We start from the raw sequence: 18,216 nt of genomic DNA, 5'->3' as shown, positions 1-18,216 counted from the left end.
CGACCTGTCAGGTAGGACATTGTTAAATTAGATGCCCAACTGGAGAGGTGGAGAGGAGGATCTGATGGTTCACAGTATCGAAGGCAGCCGATAGGTCTAGAAGGACACCAGAACATTAGTTAAAGCGCTTAACAGAGAAGAAATGACTGTCTTGAAACCTGTCTGATTTGGACAAGAAGGTCATAGAGATAGAGAGCTGGCCAGGACATTGTTAAGAGTTTTGGAGAGAAAAGAGAAGGGATACTGGTCTGTAGTTGTTGACATCGGAGGGATCGACCCAGAAGGGGTGCACAAGACGGGAGGGAACATTCAGGGATAAATTAACACTGAAAGAGGTTGAAGGTCTGTGGTCCATAGAAGAGGGAGGGGAACATTGTTGGGCGGCCGGCCGTCAAAGACGCGAGATTTCATCTGGAGAGAGAGGGGAGAAAGAGTCAGAGCATAGGGTAGGGCAGTGTGGGCAGAACCCAGTGTCGTTTGACTTAGCAAACGAGGATCGGATGTCATCGAACTTCTTTTCAAAATGGTTGACGAAGTCATCTGCAGAGAGGGAGTGGGAGAGTTCTGGAGGGAGGAGAAGGTGGCAAGAGCACCAGAACATGCTTGGAATTTAGAGTTAAATTAACACAGAGACAGAGGAGGAAAATGTAGAGAGGAGGGAGTGAAAGGATGCCAGGTCCGCAGAACATTGTTAAATTAACACTGAAAGTGTTCTGTGAGCTCTGAGTGGAGCCACGGAGCGGGATAGACACCAGAACATTGTAGGGGAATAGGGAGTCAAAGGATGCTGGGAGGAAGGAGGGTTGAGGAGGCAGAATCAGGAGATAGGTTGGAGAAAGTTTGAGCAGAGGGAAGAGAAGATAGGATGGAAGAGGAGAGAGTAGAGAGAGCGAAGGTTGGGACGGATACCATCCGAGTAGTTAAAGTGTTGGATGAGAGCGAGAGGGAAAAGGATACAAGGTTGGTCTTGGAGGGAGTTGCAATGAGGTTAGTGGAAGAACAGCATCAGATGAGGTCAAGCGTAGTGTTAAATGAGAAGGTCAAAAGACTGAGGAGTGGAAAGTGGAAGAGAGGAATTCAGATATTTAAAGTCCCCAGAACTGTAGAGGTGAGCCTTTCAAAAGGAGCTATCAAGGCATCAAGCTAGAACTCTGTCAACCTGGAGGGCGATAAATGATATTTGTTAAAGGGCTGGTAACTGTGACAGCATGGAATTCAAAGGAGGCAATAGACAGATGGGTAAGGGAGAAAGAGAGAAAGACCACTTGGGAGAGATGAGGATCCCGGTGCCACCACCCCGCTGACCAGAAGCTCTCGGGTAGAACACGTGAAGAGAGCAGTAGGAGTAGCAGTGTTATCTGTGGTGATCCATGTTTAGTGCCAAGAAGTCAAGGGACTGGAGGGAGGCATATGAGATGAACTCTGCCTTGTTGGCCGCTTGGCAGTTCCAGGGCTACTAGAGACCTGGAACTCCACGTGGGTCGATACGCTGGGACCACCAGGTTAACGCGGCCACGCGGTGTGGAGCTTTGTACTGTGCAAAAGAACCATAGACAGACACTATTGACAGGCAATTTCCCAGGCATGCTTTATGCAAGGAAATTGAATTTCAAGCGTTTGTTTCAATGTTCTATGTTTGTGCATGTACAAGAATTGATTGATTAAAATTATTAAAATGATACACACCAAGATAGTACTGCTAAAGTAGGCTAGCTGGCAGTAGGGACAGGACACTAATCATATTTCCCTCAGTGAACTAAAAGTGCTTTGGCATGGGTCCTCAGATCTTCAAAAGGTTCTACAGCTGCACCATCGAGAGCATCCTAACTGGTTGAATCACTGCCTGGTAAGGCAACTGCTCAGCCTCCCACTGCAAGGCTCTACAGAGGGTAGTGCGTATGGCCCAGTACATCACTGAAAGTTTGTTCAAGTGCAGTCGTAAAAACCATCAAGTGCTATGATGAAACTGGCTCTCACGAGGATCGTCACAGGAAAGGAAGATCCAGAAATTGCAGCCCAAATAAATGCTTCATAGTTCAAGTAACAGACACATCTCAACATCAACTGTCCAGAGGAGACTGTGTGAATCAGGCCTTCATGGTTGAATTGCTGCAAAGAAACCACTACTAAAGGACACCAATAATAAGAAGAGACTTGCTTGGGCCAAGAAACACGAGCAATGGACATTAGACTGGTGGATAGGTCCAAATTTGAGATTTTTGGTTCCAACCGCTGTCTTTGTGAAACACGGAGTAGGTGAATGGATCATCTCTGCATGTGTGGTTCCTACTGTGAAGCATGGAGGAGGAGGTGTGATTTATTTAGACTTCAAGGCAAACTTAACCAGCATGGCTACAACAGCATTTTGCAGCGATACGCCATCCCGTCTTGTTTGCGCTTAGTGGGACTATCATTTGTTTTTCAACAGGACAATGAACCAACACACCTCCAGGCTGTGTAAGGGCTATTTCACCAAGAAGGAAAGTGATGAAGGGCTGCATCAGATGACCTGGCCTCCACAATCACCTGAACTCAATCCAATTGAGATGGTTTGGGATGAGTTGGACCACAGAGTAAAGGAAAAGCAGCCAACAAGTGCTCAGCATATGTTGTAACTCCTTCAAGACTGTTGGAACAGCATTCCAGGTGAAGCTGGTTGAGAGAATTCCAAGAGTGTGCAAAGCTATCATCAAGGCAAAAGATGCCTGCTTTGAAGAATCTCAAATCTAAAATATATTTTGATATGTTTAACACTATTTTGGTTACTACATGATTCCATATGTGTTATTTCATAGATTTGATGTCTTCATTATTATTCTACAATGTAGAAAATAGTTCAAATAAAGAAAGTCCCGTGAATGAGTAGGTGTGTCCAAACCTTTGACTGGTTCTCTAAATGTTTCTAAACTAATCCAATCAGTTAGTTAGAGTTGACGTTTCAGGCCCCTCTATTAGCATAAAAGTAGGCCCTCAAAATAGGGCCTTATGAAATACTTATGGTACTGTGTTAAATATACATGTTTTATGATAAGATGTTTAGGATCTCACTTTGTGAACGCCATAGGACTGAAAATGGATGAACGCAATAACCATGTGTCTGTCACCAGTGGAGGCTGGTGGGATGAGCTATAGGAGGAGGGGCTCATTGTAATGTCTGGAATGGAATGAATGGAACAGTATCAAAGACATGAAACCACCTCCTATATCTTCTCCCACCAGTCTCCTCTGTCTGTCACTAACAACTAAAGTCATGGGTGGTAACTCTACAATGTACTCGAAAAGCAAGGCGTATTTGAATATGTCTTTCCACTAAAGCAGTGCGTTAATTTAACACCGTCCCGGTGTCTATATAGGTCCCCAGTTTCAACCAGTTCAGTGTTGATTTAACACTGTGTTCATTTGGTTTATGGAACACAGGAGAACTTGCTGTGTTCCCTCTACACATCATGTAGTGTTTCTTGGTGTTTTCCAGCAGGATTCATCTCAGTCTTATTATGCACAACTCATCAGATAAATATGATGGTGTGGTGTTGGTTCACCATGATGCCTATGAGTTTCAACCACCTCTATTAGGGTAAAACTAGGCCCTCCAGATACATATGGTATCGGGTTGTGTTTATACATTGTTTTGATAACATAGTGACTTAGGATCTCACTTGGTGAAATCCATAGGACTTCAAATGGATGAATGCAACAACCATGTCTCTGTCACTAACAAATACAGTCATGGGTGGTGACACTACAATTCACTCAAAAGGCAAGGTCTTTACACTAAGCGAAGTGTTAATTTAACATTGTTCCAGCTCCAATCTATGGGTCCACAGATTCAACACTTTCAATGTTGATTTAACACTCTCAGTGTTCATTTCATTTTACACTGGACAACTTCCTGTGTGTGTGTACATGAGGATTCGTACAGTGTGAGTGCGTGACCGTCTGTCTGTCGACAGCAGGTATGGGCTCCCCTTTTGTAGGCCTGCTTATCAATTTACCCCCAAATTCTATAATAATATAAATATATATTTTTGGGGAAATCAGTCTACTATATAGATATTAAAAAATGTTTTTGTCAATGGAAATATATTTGATTATCTATGACAGGGATGGACAACTAGCAGAGATCAATTTCCAATGTTTTATTTGTTTTATTTTATGGAACTCAGTCGGGCTTTCAACCTAATGTTGAGTGTTAGAATATTAGACTACAAAAGGTGCAATTGTCTAAATGTGGTTGTGCAGCAGCAGTTTTTCTGCTGTTATGTCGGTCACTGACAGTCACTCAGTTAGCCCATGTCAGCTAACATTTATTAGATCCGTAAGTTAGCCTAGCCAGCTAACTACACTTGTAGTAATAATGGTCAAATCACAGATTTTGTTAATCACAGATAGCATGTTCAAAACTGAAAAACATTATCTCCACCTCATGGCAAAATGAAAAACATTATCTCCAGCCCATGGCAAAATGAAAAACATTATCTCCAGCCCATGGCAAAATGAAAACATGATCTCCACCTCATGGCAAAATGAAAACATTATCTCCACCTCATGGCAAAATGAAAACATGATCTCCACCTCATGGCAAAATGAAAACATTATCTCCACCTCATGGCAAAATGAAAACATGATCTCCACCTCATGGCAAAATGAAAACATTATCTCCACCTCATGGCAAAAATGAAAACATTATCTCCACCTCATGGCAAAATGAAAACATTATCTCCACCTCATGGCAAAATGAAAACATTATCTCCACCTCATGGCAAAATGAAAACATTATCTCCACCTCATGGCAAAATGAAAACATTATCTCCACCTCATGGCAAAATGAAAACATTATCTCCACCTCATGGCAAAATGAAAACATTATCTCCACCTCATGGCAAAATGAAAACATTATCTCCACCTCATGGCAAAATGAAAACATTATCTCCACCTCATGGCAAAATGAGTAGAATTCCAGGAAATTAACTCTAACATGTTACTGTTTTCTCTCCCTGTCAAGAGGGGGGCCGCTAAAATGGTTAACAAAATGTAACTTAGGGCCCCCAAACGCTGACTTTATGTGTGGGTATGGATCTGGGTACATATTGCGGACCCTCATAATGAGTTCAGATTTTTTGTGGCCCCCACCCCCATCAGTTGCCCATCCCTGGTCTACAGTATCCAGACCAATACAGTGTTCTTTTTATAGCTGTTTAGCAGCACGGTATACACACACACACACACACACACACACACACGCACGCACGCACATGCACACACTTCTTCTCCAGTAAGCTTTGAGTAGATGACCTTGTTAGAGAGGAGTTGCATTCTGGGTAAAATTGCATCGCATTTTGTGATAGAAGTAATAATCCATGATTTGTTTTGATTGGATCGACTCCTCCTGGGCCCTGGCGCGCTGGCACACGCACGCACGCACTCACTCACTCACTCACTCACTCACTCACTCACTCACTCACTCACTCACTCACTCACTCACTCACTCACGCACTCACTCACTCACTCACTCACTCACTCACTCACCACCACACACACACTCACTCACTCACACACACACACACACACACACACACACACACACACACACACACACACACACACACACACACACACACACACACACAGCTGACGTCTGCAGTCTCAGTTGATAGATTACACACACAAGTTAAAAAATATATATAGTGCCAAATAAGGGTTCTTTGGCTTGTAACCATAGCGCATCCATTTTTGGCACTGTACAGAACGCTTTTTTGAAGGTTCTATAGAGAACCTTGCACATAAGGTTCTAAATGGAACTTGTATGATGCTATAAAGAAACCTTTATTGACACAAAGCCATCTGCAAATCTTTCACAGGACATTGTCAATAGCTATAAAATTACATGACGATTGATGGCGTAACACAACACACACTAGATAAACTGGAATGACACTCATTCCCGGTTGCACAAAAAGAGCTTGAGTAAACCACGCCCCAAAATATTCTAATGAGCTGTTGGCCCTGCATTTTAATTATCACTAAAAGAGTCATTACGGTTCCACATAGAACCGTCACCCTTCCACTTGAGGACCTGTCTTTTGAAATTTTATTTATCCGTTATTTTACCAGGTAAGTTGACTGAGAACACGTTCTCATTTGCAGCAACAACCTGGGGAATAGTTACAGGGGAGAGGAGGGGGATGAATGAGCCAATTGTAAACTGGGGATTATTAGGTGACTGTGATGGTTTGAGGGCCAGATTGGGAATTTATCCAGGACACCGGGGTTAACACCACTACTCTTACGATAAGTGCCATGGGATCTTTAATGACCTCAGAGAGTCAGGACACCCGTTTAACGTCCCATCCGAAAGACGGCACCCGACACAGGGCAGTGTCCCCAATCACTGCCTTGGGGCATTGGGATATATATATATATATATATATATATATTTTTAGATCAGAGGAAAGAGTGCCTCCTACTGGCCCTCCAACACAATTTCCAGCAGCATCTGGTCTTCCATCCAGGAACTGACCAGGACCAACCCTGCTTAGCTTCAGAAGCAGTATGCAGGGTGGTATGCTGTGTAGATACAGTAGGTTTTCAGGAACATGAACCCTCTGGCAGGTAGCATAGCGGTAAGAGTATTGGGCCAGTAACCGAAAGGTCACTAGTGAAGTTATAAGGGGAAATAAATCTGTCGATCTGCCCTTGGGGAAGGTCCTTAACCCTAATTGCTGAATAATGGCTGATCTCTCGGAGTGGGATATCCACAAAATACATTTCCTCACCACACACTTGTACAGGTTACACAAATGTAAGCACCCCCTTCACCGAACCTCTCTCCATCTATCCATCTCTTTCTCCATCTATCCATCTCTTTCTCCATCTATCCATCTCTTTCTCCATCTATCCATCTCTTTCTCCATCTATCCATCTCTTTCTCCATCTGTCCATCTCTTTCTCCATCTCTTTCTCCATCTGTCCATCTCTTTCTCCATCTGTCCATCTCTTTCTCCATCTATCCATCTCTTTCTCCATCTGTCCATCTCTTTCTCCATCTATCCATCTCTTTCTCCATCTATCCATCTCTTTCTCCATCTGTCCATCTCTTTCTCCATCTGTCCATCTCTTTCTCCATCTATCCATCTCTTTCTCCATCTATCCATCTCTTTCTCCATCTATCCATCTCTTTCTCCATCTATCCATCTCTTTCTCCATCTACCCATCTCTTTCTCCATCTATCCATCTCTTTCTCCATCTATCCATCTCTTTCTCCATCTATCCATCTCTTTCTCCATCTATCCATCTCTTTCTCCATCTATCCATCTCTTTCTCCATCTATCCATCTCTTTCTCCATCTGTCCATCTCTTTCTCCATCTGTCCATCTCTTTCTCCATCTATCCATCTCTTTCTCCATCTGTCCATCTCTTTCTCCATCTATCCATCTCTTTCTCCATCTATCCATCTCTTTCTCCATCTATCCATCTCTTTCTCCATCTGTCCATCTCTTTCTCCATCTGTCCATCTCTTTCTCCATCTATCCATCTCTTTCTCCATCTATCCATCTCTTTCTCCATCTATCCATCTCTTTCTCCATCTATCCATCTTTTTCTCCATCTATCCATCTCTTTCTCCATCTGTCCATCTCTTTCTCCATCTGTCCATCTTTTTCTCCATCTGTTCATCTCTAAGCCATGGGGCGGGAAGCAGCCAGCTCAATGACGTAATTCCAGGGTCTATTCTCTCTCTCTCTCTTTCTCTCTCTCTCTCTTTCTCTCTCTCTCTCTCTCTCTCTCTCTCTCTCTCTCTCTCTCTCTCTCTCTCTCTCTCTCTCTCTCTCTGTCTATTCTCTCTCTGTCTCTCTCTCTCTCTCTCTCTCTCTCTCTCTCTCTCTGTCTCTCTCTCTCTCTGTCTCTGTCTCTCTGTCTCTCTGTCTCTCTCTCTCTCTCTCTCTCTCTCTCTCTGTCTCTCTCTCTCTCTCTCTCTCTCCTTCTCTCTCTCTCTCTCTCTCTCTCTCTCTCTCTCTCTCTCTCTCTCTCTCTGTCTCTCTCTCTGTCTCTCTCTCTCTCTCTCTCTGTCTCTCTCTGTCTCTCTCTCTCTCTCTGTCTCTCTCTCTCTCTCTCTCTCTCTCTCTCGCTCTTTTAAATGTACACAGGACGAAGGAAAAAGGAAACTGCACTCTGCTCTTGATAGTATCACTGATATTAATAAGCTTTACGTATCGGCCTCACGGCCTTCGTGATTACTCTGTTTTTCATATGATGTACCCAATGATTAATGAAAACTAGCCATGTCCTCATTGTGGTTTTACAGATGTGTTTTCGTACGATGTACCCAATGATTAATGAAAACTAGCCATGTCTTCATTGTGGTTTTACAGATGTGTTTTCATATGATGTACCCAATGATTAATGAAAACTAGCCATGTCCTCATTGTGGTTTTACAGATGTGTTTTCGTATGATGTACCCAATGATTAATGAAAACTAGCCATGTCCTCATTGTGGTTTTACAGATGTGTTTTCATAAGATGTACCCAATGATTAATGAAAACTAGCCATGTCCTCATTGTGGTTTTACAGATGTGTTTTCATAAGATGTACCCAATGATTAATGAAAACTAGCCATGTCCTCATTGTGGTTTTACAGACGTGTTTCATACGTCTTATTTATACACTTTTGTAACATTTATGAAACGCATGTTGTTATATTTGGCAGCACTTATTTGTTTTCCTTCTCCTCCAACCCCCTTCGATGTGTGGAACGGATGTGGGAGGGACGAGGTCCACATAAAGGTGCTAAATATTAAAAAATTCACAAAAGCTCTGACGAAGGCCATGAGGCCGATATGTAACCTTATTAAAGATCAGTGATACTATCAAGAGCAGTGTGCGGTTTCCTTTTTCCTTCGTCTTGTTCAACTGTTACCAGGCACCTGCAAATAAGATTGCTCAGATGTGCGAGTGCCTTTTGAAAAATGTACACAGACCAAAAAGATAAACACAACATGTAAAGTGATGCTTCCATGTTTCAAAATCTGAAATGAAAGATTCCAAAAATGTATCTAGAGTTTTGTGCACAAATTTGTTTGCATCCCTGTTAGTGAGCATTTCTCCTTTGTAAAAGAATCCATCCAGTTGACAGGTGTGGCATATCAAGAAGTTGACTAACCAGCACTGTCTCAGCCTCCAGTATTTATGCTGCAGTAGTTTATGTGTCGGGGGGCTAGGGTCAGTTTGTTATATCTGGAGTACTTCTCCTGTCCTATTCGGTGTCCTGTGTGAATCTAAGTGTTGTTATAATTTCTCCTTCTCTTTTTTTTTCTCTCTCTCTCGGAGGACCTGAGCCCCTAGGACCATGCCCCAGGATTACCTGACATGATGACTCCTTGCTGTCCCCAGTCCACCTGGCCATGCTGCTGCTCCAGTTTCAACTGTTCTGCCTTACTATTATTCAACCATGCTGGTCATTTATGAACATTTGAACATCTTGGCCACGTTCTGTTATAATCTCCACCCGGCACAGCCAGAAGAGGACTGGCCACCCACATATGCTCTCTCTAATTCTCTTTTTCTCTCTCGGAGGACCTGAGCCCTAGGACCGTGCCCCAGGCACCTGACATGATGGCTCTTGCTGTCCCCAGTCCACCTGACTGTGCTGCTGCTCCAGTTTCAACTGTTCTGCCTTATTATTATTCGACCATGCTGGTCATTTATGAACATTTGAACATCTTGGTCATGTTCTGTTATAATCTCTACCCGGCACAGCCAGAAGAGGACTGGCCACCCCACATAGCCCGGTTCCTCTCTAGGTTTCTTCCTAGGTTTTGGCCTTTCTAGGGAGTTTTTCCTAGCCACCGTGCTTTTACACCTGCATTGTTTGCTGTTTGGGGTTTTAGGCTGGGTTTCTGTACAGCACTTTGAGATATCAGCTGATGTATGAAGGGCTATATAAATAAATTTGATTTGATTTGATTTGATTTGCTTCTTACACAAGTACCACTTGTGCTGGGGACAATAAAAGGCCACTCTAAAATGTGCAGTGTTGTCACACAACACAAGGCCACAGATGTCTCAAGTTTTGAGGGAGTGTGCAATTGGCCTGCTGACTGCAGGACTGTCCACCAAAACTGTTGCTAGAGAATTGAATGTTAATTTCTCTACCATAAGCCGCCTCCAATGTCGTTTTAGAGAATTTGGCAGTACGTCCAACTGACCTCACAACGGCAGAACACGTGTATGACGTCGTGTGGACGAGCGGTTTGCTGATGTCAACGTTGTGAACAGAGTGCCCCATGGTGGCAGTGGGGTTATGGTATGGGCAGACATAAGCTACGCACAACGACCACAATTTCCTTTTATCGATGGCAATTTGAATGCACAGAAATACCGTGATGAGTTCCTGAGGCTAATTGCGAGGCCCATTTTTTACAAGATATCTGTGACCAACAGATGCATATCTGTATTCCCAGTCATGTGAAATCCATATATTAGGGTCTAATGAATTTATTTAAATTATTTCCTTATATGAACTGTAACTCGGTAAAATTGTAGAATTTGTTGCATGTTGCATTTATATTTTTGTTCAGTATAAATCGTCATTGATCTGGCTATGTATAAACATTGAACTGAGCCAATAAATGTAATTGCACCCCCCCTCTATCGCTCTCTGCCCGTCGCTCCCTCTGTCTGTTCCCTGGCTGCAGACTCTGAAGGCAGAGGAAGGTAGTTAGTCATCAGCAGTCACACACTGGCCTGCAGCATGCAGACACACACACACACACACACACACACACACACACACACACACACACACACACACACACACACACACACACACACACACACACACACACACACACACACACACACACACACACACACACACACACACACACACACACACACACACCAGGAAGAGAGGATTGCTGCAATGCTCAGCTGATCCTTATCCTTGCCCCCCCACCCTGCCACTCATAAATAATAAACACACACACACACACACACATTCCACCAGGTTCCATCCCATTATTTTGTAGTGTTAGCTGTAACTGTCAGACTGAGGGGTCAAGCCTGTGTGTGTGTACCCTGTTCCTAGCGCACACCCTTTGGCCCTCACACAGGCTAACCTTGAGCAGTGACGCACATACACACTCACACACACACTGGTGAATCCCTTCTCACAGAATCAACCTCTCACAGTACTGTGGACCCTGTCTAATTGTCTGGTGGTAGCAGCCTTGACATGGTCTTATCTAGGTTATAACATGTTATAGCGCTCTTATGAACGGCTGCAGTCCCACCAATGTCACACATCTTCCCCTCTCTCCCCTCCTCTCTTCTAGCTCTCTCTCTCTCTCTCTCTCTCTCTCTCTCTCCTCTCCTCATCCTCTCTATTCTCTCTATCCTCTCTATCCTCTCTCCTCCTCCTCCCTATTCTCTCTATCCTCTCTCCTCCTCCTCCCGATTCTCTCTATCCTCTCTATCTTCTCTCCTCCTCCTCCCTATTCTCTCTATCATCTCTATCCTCTCTAACCTCTCTATCCTCCTCCTCCCTATTCTCTCTATCATCTCTATCCTCTCTATCCTCTCTCCTCCTCCTCCCTATTCTCTCTATCCTCTCCCCTCCTCCTCCCGATTCTCTCTATCCTCTCTATCTTCTCTCCTCCTCCTCCCTATTCTCTCTATCATCTCTATCCTCTCTAACCTCTCTATCCTCCTCCTCCCTATTCTCTCTATCATCTCTATCCTCTCTCTCTCTCTCTCTCTCTCTCTCTCTCTCTCTCTCTCCTCTCTCTCTCTCTCTCCTCCTCCTCTCTATTCTCTCTATCATCTCTATCCTCTCTAACCTCTCTATCCTCATCCTCCCTGTTCTTCTCTATCATCTCTATCCTCTCTCTCTCTCCTCCTCCTCCCTATTCTCTCTATCCTCTCTCTCTCTCCTCCTCCTCCCTATTCTCTCTATCAGCTCTATCCTCTCTCTCTCTCTCTCTCTCTCTCTCCTCCTCTCTATTCTCTCTATCATCTCTATCCTCTCTCTCTCTCTCTCTCTCTCTCCTCCTCTCTATTCTCTCTATCATCTCTATCCTCTCTAACCTCTCTATCCTCCTCTCTCTCCTCCTTTCTCCCCCTCCTCTGTATCCTCTCTCTCTCTTTCTCTCTCTCTCCTCCTCCTCCTCTCTATGCTCTCTATAATCTCTATCCTACTCTCTATCCTCTCTCTCTATCCTCTATCTTTTCCCCTCTCTCTTCTCCTCTCTATCCTCCTATCTTAATCTGATTCCTTCACTCCATTCCTCTGTCCCTCTACTATTTTCTTCATCCTTGTCTCTACCACACCCCATCTTTCTTTCTGTCTCTCTCTCCTCCTCGTTCTCTCTGCACCAGTTCTGCAGTAATTCTGCCTCTGCACCTTGGCAACCCCATCCCCTCCCCCTTCCTCACTGTTACTGTCCGAGACTGGTGTACCCATGGGACCCCTTTATCGCGCTCACACACACACTCACACACTCATTGCGGTGCTGTGGGTACACTTACCTACATACATGACACCCTCCTTGGTCTTAGCGGCTGCCCCCTCCACCCCAGCCTTGGTCTTCTCCGCAGCGGCCACCACCCCCTCCTTGGCCATGCTGAACCCCTTCATCAGTACATCCATCCTGGGATAGGTCTCTCCTGGGCTTCCCTGCTCTGAAACGGGCCTGCTGGCTGCTGGCTGAGCTGGTCACACAGACTGTGTGTGAGAGAGGTTGTGTGTGAGAGAGGTTGTGTGTGAGAAAGAGAGTGTGTGTGTCAGTGACTCCTCCTCCAAGTGGTGCAGAGAGAGAGATGGAGAGAGAGCGGTAGGGAGAGAGAGAGAGGACTGCACTTCAGGGCCACAGGATGCAGACTGAGAGAGAAGAGGAGAGAGAGACTGAGCGGACAGAGAGAGAAGAGAAAGTGTGAGAGAGAAATAAAGAGGAAGCAGGTGTGCATGTGATGGAGAGAACGAGCGACAGAAAGACAGAACCTGCTGGTTGCTGCAGCATATTTAAGTCACGCTGCAGCCAACCCCTCCCCTTCTCTCTCTCTCTCTCTCTCTCTCTCCCTCTCCCTCTCCCTCTCCCCCTCTCTGTCTCTCTCTCTCTCTCTCTCTCTCTCTCTCTCTCTCTCTCTCTCTCTCTCCCCCCCTCCCCTTCTCTCCCTCTCTCCCTCTCTCTCTCCCTCTCATTGCTCACACACACAGAGCAACCTCAAGCTAGCTGACTCCATATTTAATACGCAGGTTGCTCTGTCAGAGATTTATGTGATGAAACTGAAAATCATTTAGATTAATAAAAAAAATAGATTGGAGCGCTTGTTGAGATGGCTGTGTTGAGATGGCTGTGTTGAGATGGCTGTGTTGAGATGGCTGGGGTTCTGAAAAGGGAAGGAAATTAATATTAATGATGATGCTGCAGTTATAATTATCAGTTTACCATTGTATTATTAGCTGAATCTATACTTCCTGAAAGTCTGCTGTGACATCACCTCTGACCTTACTCAGCTTCCACCATGTTCTTTAACCCAGTCCATTCGAAGAGGGTCTGGTCCAGTTCTTTCACATCCGTACAAGGGGGCTGAGCAAGTTTATTCTTTGGGGAGTAGAGAAGAGAAACTGACCATAGACAATAGCTTCGATTCAGACTGCCATTTTCTATCGGTGGCACGACAAAATGCTGACTCACCCCTGCACCCCCTCTTTGCACCCCCCCAACCCCCTCTCTTAAAGGCCCAGTGTAGTCAAAAATGTGATTTCCTGTGTTTTATATATATTTTCACACTATGATGTTGGAATAATACTGTTAAATTGTGAAAATTATGATAATGTACGTTTAGTGCAAGAGCTGTTTGAAAACACCACCTGAAATTTCTGCCTGTTTTGATGGGATGAAGTTGTGCTATTCCATGGTGACATCACCAATGCAGTAAATTAGTTAATAGACCAACAACAAAGAGAGCTCTAAGCCTCTCTGCTAATAACTGGGGCAGCAGGTAGCCTAGCGGTTAAGAGAATTCGGCCACATAAACTGAAAAGTCACTGGTTCAAATCCCTGAGATGGCAAGGTGGTAAAATCTGCTGTTCTGCCCTTAATTAAGCAAGGCAGGTAATCCCCAAGAACAACTGCTACATGGATGTTGATTAAGGCAGCCCCACACACCTCCCTGGTTAAATGCAGAAGACACATTTTGGTTGAATGCATTCAGTTGTGCAACAGACTAGGTATCCCATTTCCCAGCTAATTTATAGTTTTCCCCTCACCACTCAGACCACTCCAAGACAGTCTTAGTCAAATTCCTGCTTAAGAAATTGTCTTATATTATCTTATTATTGTTTCTACCATTTTAATTGGAAACAATCACATGAATGATTTGATATTGAGACCATTAAATCTATCCACAGTATATGTCTGTGCAGAGGCACTCCCTCCAGTGGCCATAATACACACTGCATCATGACGCAGTACCTTGGAATCCATTCCTGTCACAAAATGGACGCTAAGGACAGCCAAATTAGAAGATGCAACATATTCACTTGTCCTCTGTCTCAAATACCCTGTTGTGTCTCCTACACCTTTTTCTCTCTCCTCTCTCCCTCTATTTCTCTGCCTCAATGGGTGATTTGGGATGTTTTATTTGTGCTTACCATGACTGTGTTTTTGTATTTTAATGATATATATATATATATATATATATATATATATATATATATTGCATTTGGAAAGAATTCAGACTAATTGACTTTTTCCACATTTGGATACGTTACAGCCTTATTCTAAAATGGGTTAAAACATTTTTTTATCCTCATCATCTACACACAATACCCCATAACGTCAAAGAAAAACAGGTTTTTATACATTTTTGCAAAAAAAAAAAAATGAAATATCACATTTACATAAGTATTCAGACTCTTTACTCAGTACTTTGTTGAAGCATCTTTGGCAGTGATTACCGCCTAGAGTTTCCTTGGGTATGACGCTACATGCTGGGACACCTGTATTTGGGGAGTTTCTCCCATTCTTCTCTGCAGATCCTCTCAAGCTCTGTCAGGTTGGATAGGGAGCGTTGCTGCACAGCTATTTTCAGGTCTCTCCAGAGATGTTCGCTCAAGTCCGGGCTCTGGCTGGGCCACGCAAGGACATTCAGAGACTTGTGTTACGGAGTCTAGTTGATAGGTAATCGACTAGCCGGACTGTTCCCCGGGACTCCAGTTGTAGCCATTCGTACAATGCACAAACAAGGCTATTGAACCTGACATTGGTGTCTGTCGTTATTCCTTTATCTAACATATCATACTGAAACAACTTGTTCCGAAGCCACTCATGCATTGCCTTGGCAGTGTGCTTAGGGTCGTTTGCCTTTTAGAAGGTGAACATTCGCCTGACTGCTGGAGTGCTGCAGAGATGTTTGTCCTTCTGGAAGGTTCTCCCATCGCCACAGAAGAAATCTGGAGCTCTGTCAGAGTGACCATCGGGTTCTTGGTCACCTCCCTGACCAATTTCTCAGTTTGGCCGGGCGGCCAGAGTCCTGGTGGTTCCAAACCTCTTTCATTTAAGAATGATGGAGGCCACTGTGTTCTTGGGAACCTTCAATGCTGCAGTAATGTTTTGGTACCCTTCGACACAATCCTATCTTGGCGCTAAACAGACAATTCCTTTGACCTCAAGACTTGGTTATTGCTCTGACGTGCACTGTCAACTGTGGGAACTTATATAGAGCGGTGTGTATGTCTTTCCAAATCACGGCCAATCAAGTGAATTTACCACAGGTGGATTCCAATCAAGTTGTAGAATCATCTCAAGGATGATCAATGGAAACAGGATGCACCTGAGCTCAATTTCGAGTCTCATAGCAGAGGGTCTGAATACTTATGTAAATAAGGTATTTCAGTTTTTTAAAACATTTTCTAAAATTTCTATAAACCTGTTTTCACTTTGTCATTATGGGGTATGGTGTGTAGATTGATGAGGAGATTGTTTTATTTAATCCATTTTAGAATATGGCTGTAATGTAAAGAAATAGGGAAAACTTCAAGGTCTGAATACTTTCCGAAAGCCCTGTATATATATATATATATATACACACACACACACACACACACACACACACACACACACACACACACACACACACACACACACACACACACACAGTACCAGAAAGCCCTGTATATATATATATATTGTCACGACTTCCGCCGAGGTTGGCTCTCCTGCCCGTTCGGGCTGTGCTCGGCGGTCGTCGTCACCGTCCTATTAGCCACTACCGATCCCTTTTCGGTTATCTGTTGGTTTTGTCTGATTGTTTTCACCTGTGTGTTAGTTAATTAGTATCTGTATAATATGTAGGTTGTCCCGCCCTTGTTTTGTGCAGGATTGTTTGTTTTTGTCATTTCGTTTCGGCTGTCGGTGTTTTTGTGTTTATTTATTCTCCGGTTTGTCTGTTATCCTGTTTTGGATATTTTCACCCTGTTTGTATTTTGGGTTGTCCGTGTTTATTTTTGTTCACCGGAGAATAAACTACTATTCACTATTTGCTCTCTGCGCCTGATTCCACCCACCTTGACTAGACGTGATATATATATATATATATACACACACACACACACACAGTACCAGTCAAGGGTTTGGACACACTCCTTCAAGGGTTTTTCTTTATTTTCTACATTTTCTACATTATATAATAATAGTGAAGACATCAGAACTATGGAATAACACACATGGAATCATCTAGTAACCCAAAAAGTGTTAAACAATATATTCTATATTCTTCAAAGTTGCAACCCTTTGCCTTGATGACAGCTTTGCGCACTCTTGGCATTCTCTCAACCAGCTTCATGAGGAATGCTTTTCCAACAGTCTTGAAGACTTCACTCTGCGGTCCAACTCATCCCAAACCATCTCAATTGGGTTGAGGTCAGGTGATTGTGGAGGCCAGGTCATCTGATGCAGCACTCCATCACTCTCCTTGGTCAAATAACCCTTCCACAGCCTGGAGGTGTGTTGGGTCATTGTCCTGTTGAAAAACAAATGATAGTCCCACTAAACGCAAACCAGATGGGATGGCTGTAACCAGCTGTGGTAACCATGCTGGTTAAGTGTGTCTTGAATTCTAAATAAATCACAGACAGAGTCACCAGCAAAGCACCCCCACACCATCATACCTCCTCCACCATGCTTCACGGTGGGAAGCACACATGCAGAGATCATCTGTTCACCTACTCTGTGTCTCACAAAGACAGCGGTTGGAACAGTCTAATGTCCATTGCTGGTGTTTCTTGGCCCAAGCAAGTCTCTTCTTATTATTAATGTCTTTTAGTAGTGTTTTCTTTCCAGCATTTCGACCATGAAGGCCTGATTCACAAAGTTTCCTCTGAAGAGTTGATGTTGAGATGTGTCTGTTCCACAAATGAACTTTTAACAAGGCACATGTTAATTGAAATGCACTCCAGGTGACTACATCATGAAGCTGGTTGAGAGAATGCCAAGAGTGTTTAAAGCTGTCCTCAAGGCAAAGAGTGGCTACTTTGAAGAATCTCGAATAAAAAATATATTTTTATATGTTTAACACTTTCTTGGTTATTACATGATTCCACATGTGTTATTATCTAGTTGTAATGTCTTCACTATTATTCTACCACACTTTTGACTGGTACTGTATATATTTTTGTTAATATTTTTTGTTCATTGTATGACACAGGGCACATTTGGAAATTAGATCTCGGTCTCAATATGTCTCCCCTGTTAAAATAAAGGTTAAATAAATACATATACAACAACAAAACAATGGTTGATCACCGGGTGTCTGAGGCCATATCTGTAAATTGAGAAAAACCTACCAGAGACACACGACCAACACACACAGCTAATTTGGTTTAAAGAAAATATTTATTCACGTTGATAATAGTACATTTCAAATTTGTGGGTGTTTGTACATTCTTATGTATTTGTCTGTGCATTTGTGTTAATTTAGCATGCGTAAATAAGTGTGTGCGTGGTCGCAAGCGTGTGTTTGCATGATCACTTTTACAATTTCTCTTAAATATGTTTTTGTACAGTTCCCTATCAGTTAAAAGAGACAGAACAACCAAAAAGAAAGAAAAAGGAAATACATCCCAAACATTCTAAACATTCCAAATATTCTAAACATTCCAAACATTCTAAACATTCCAAACATTCTAAAAATCTAAACATTCTAAACATTCCAAATATTC

At 43.3% G+C, this 18,216-nt stretch overlaps 1 protein-coding gene across 5 annotated transcripts in view; it reads right to left on the bottom strand.

Moving 5' to 3' along the window:
* Positions 1–13,016, bottom strand: part of LOC118373710 (alpha-synuclein-like) — a 29,336-nt gene extending 16,320 nt beyond the window's left edge. For 4 of the 5 annotated variants that reach the window (XM_052492583.1, XM_035759919.2, XM_052492582.1 and 1 more), the window contains exon 1: positions 12,522–13,016. In XM_052492583.1, the coding sequence (XP_052348543.1) occupies positions 12,522–12,642 (121 nt within the window). In that variant the 5' untranslated portion in view covers positions 12,643–13,016. The remainder of the gene's footprint in view (positions 1–12,521) is intronic. The other variant, XM_035759920.2, reaches the window with a different exon arrangement.
* Between the last annotated feature and the right edge of the window lie 5,200 nt (positions 13,017–18,216).

Source organism: Oncorhynchus keta, chromosome 3 (assembly GCF_023373465.1).
Source record: "Oncorhynchus keta strain PuntledgeMale-10-30-2019 chromosome 3, Oket_V2, whole genome shotgun sequence".
NCBI classification, from domain to species: Eukaryota; Metazoa; Chordata; class Actinopteri; order Salmoniformes; family Salmonidae; genus Oncorhynchus; species Oncorhynchus keta.
The sequence above is the reverse complement of the archived record's forward strand: the minus strand, read 5'-3'. Positions and strand labels throughout refer to the sequence as shown.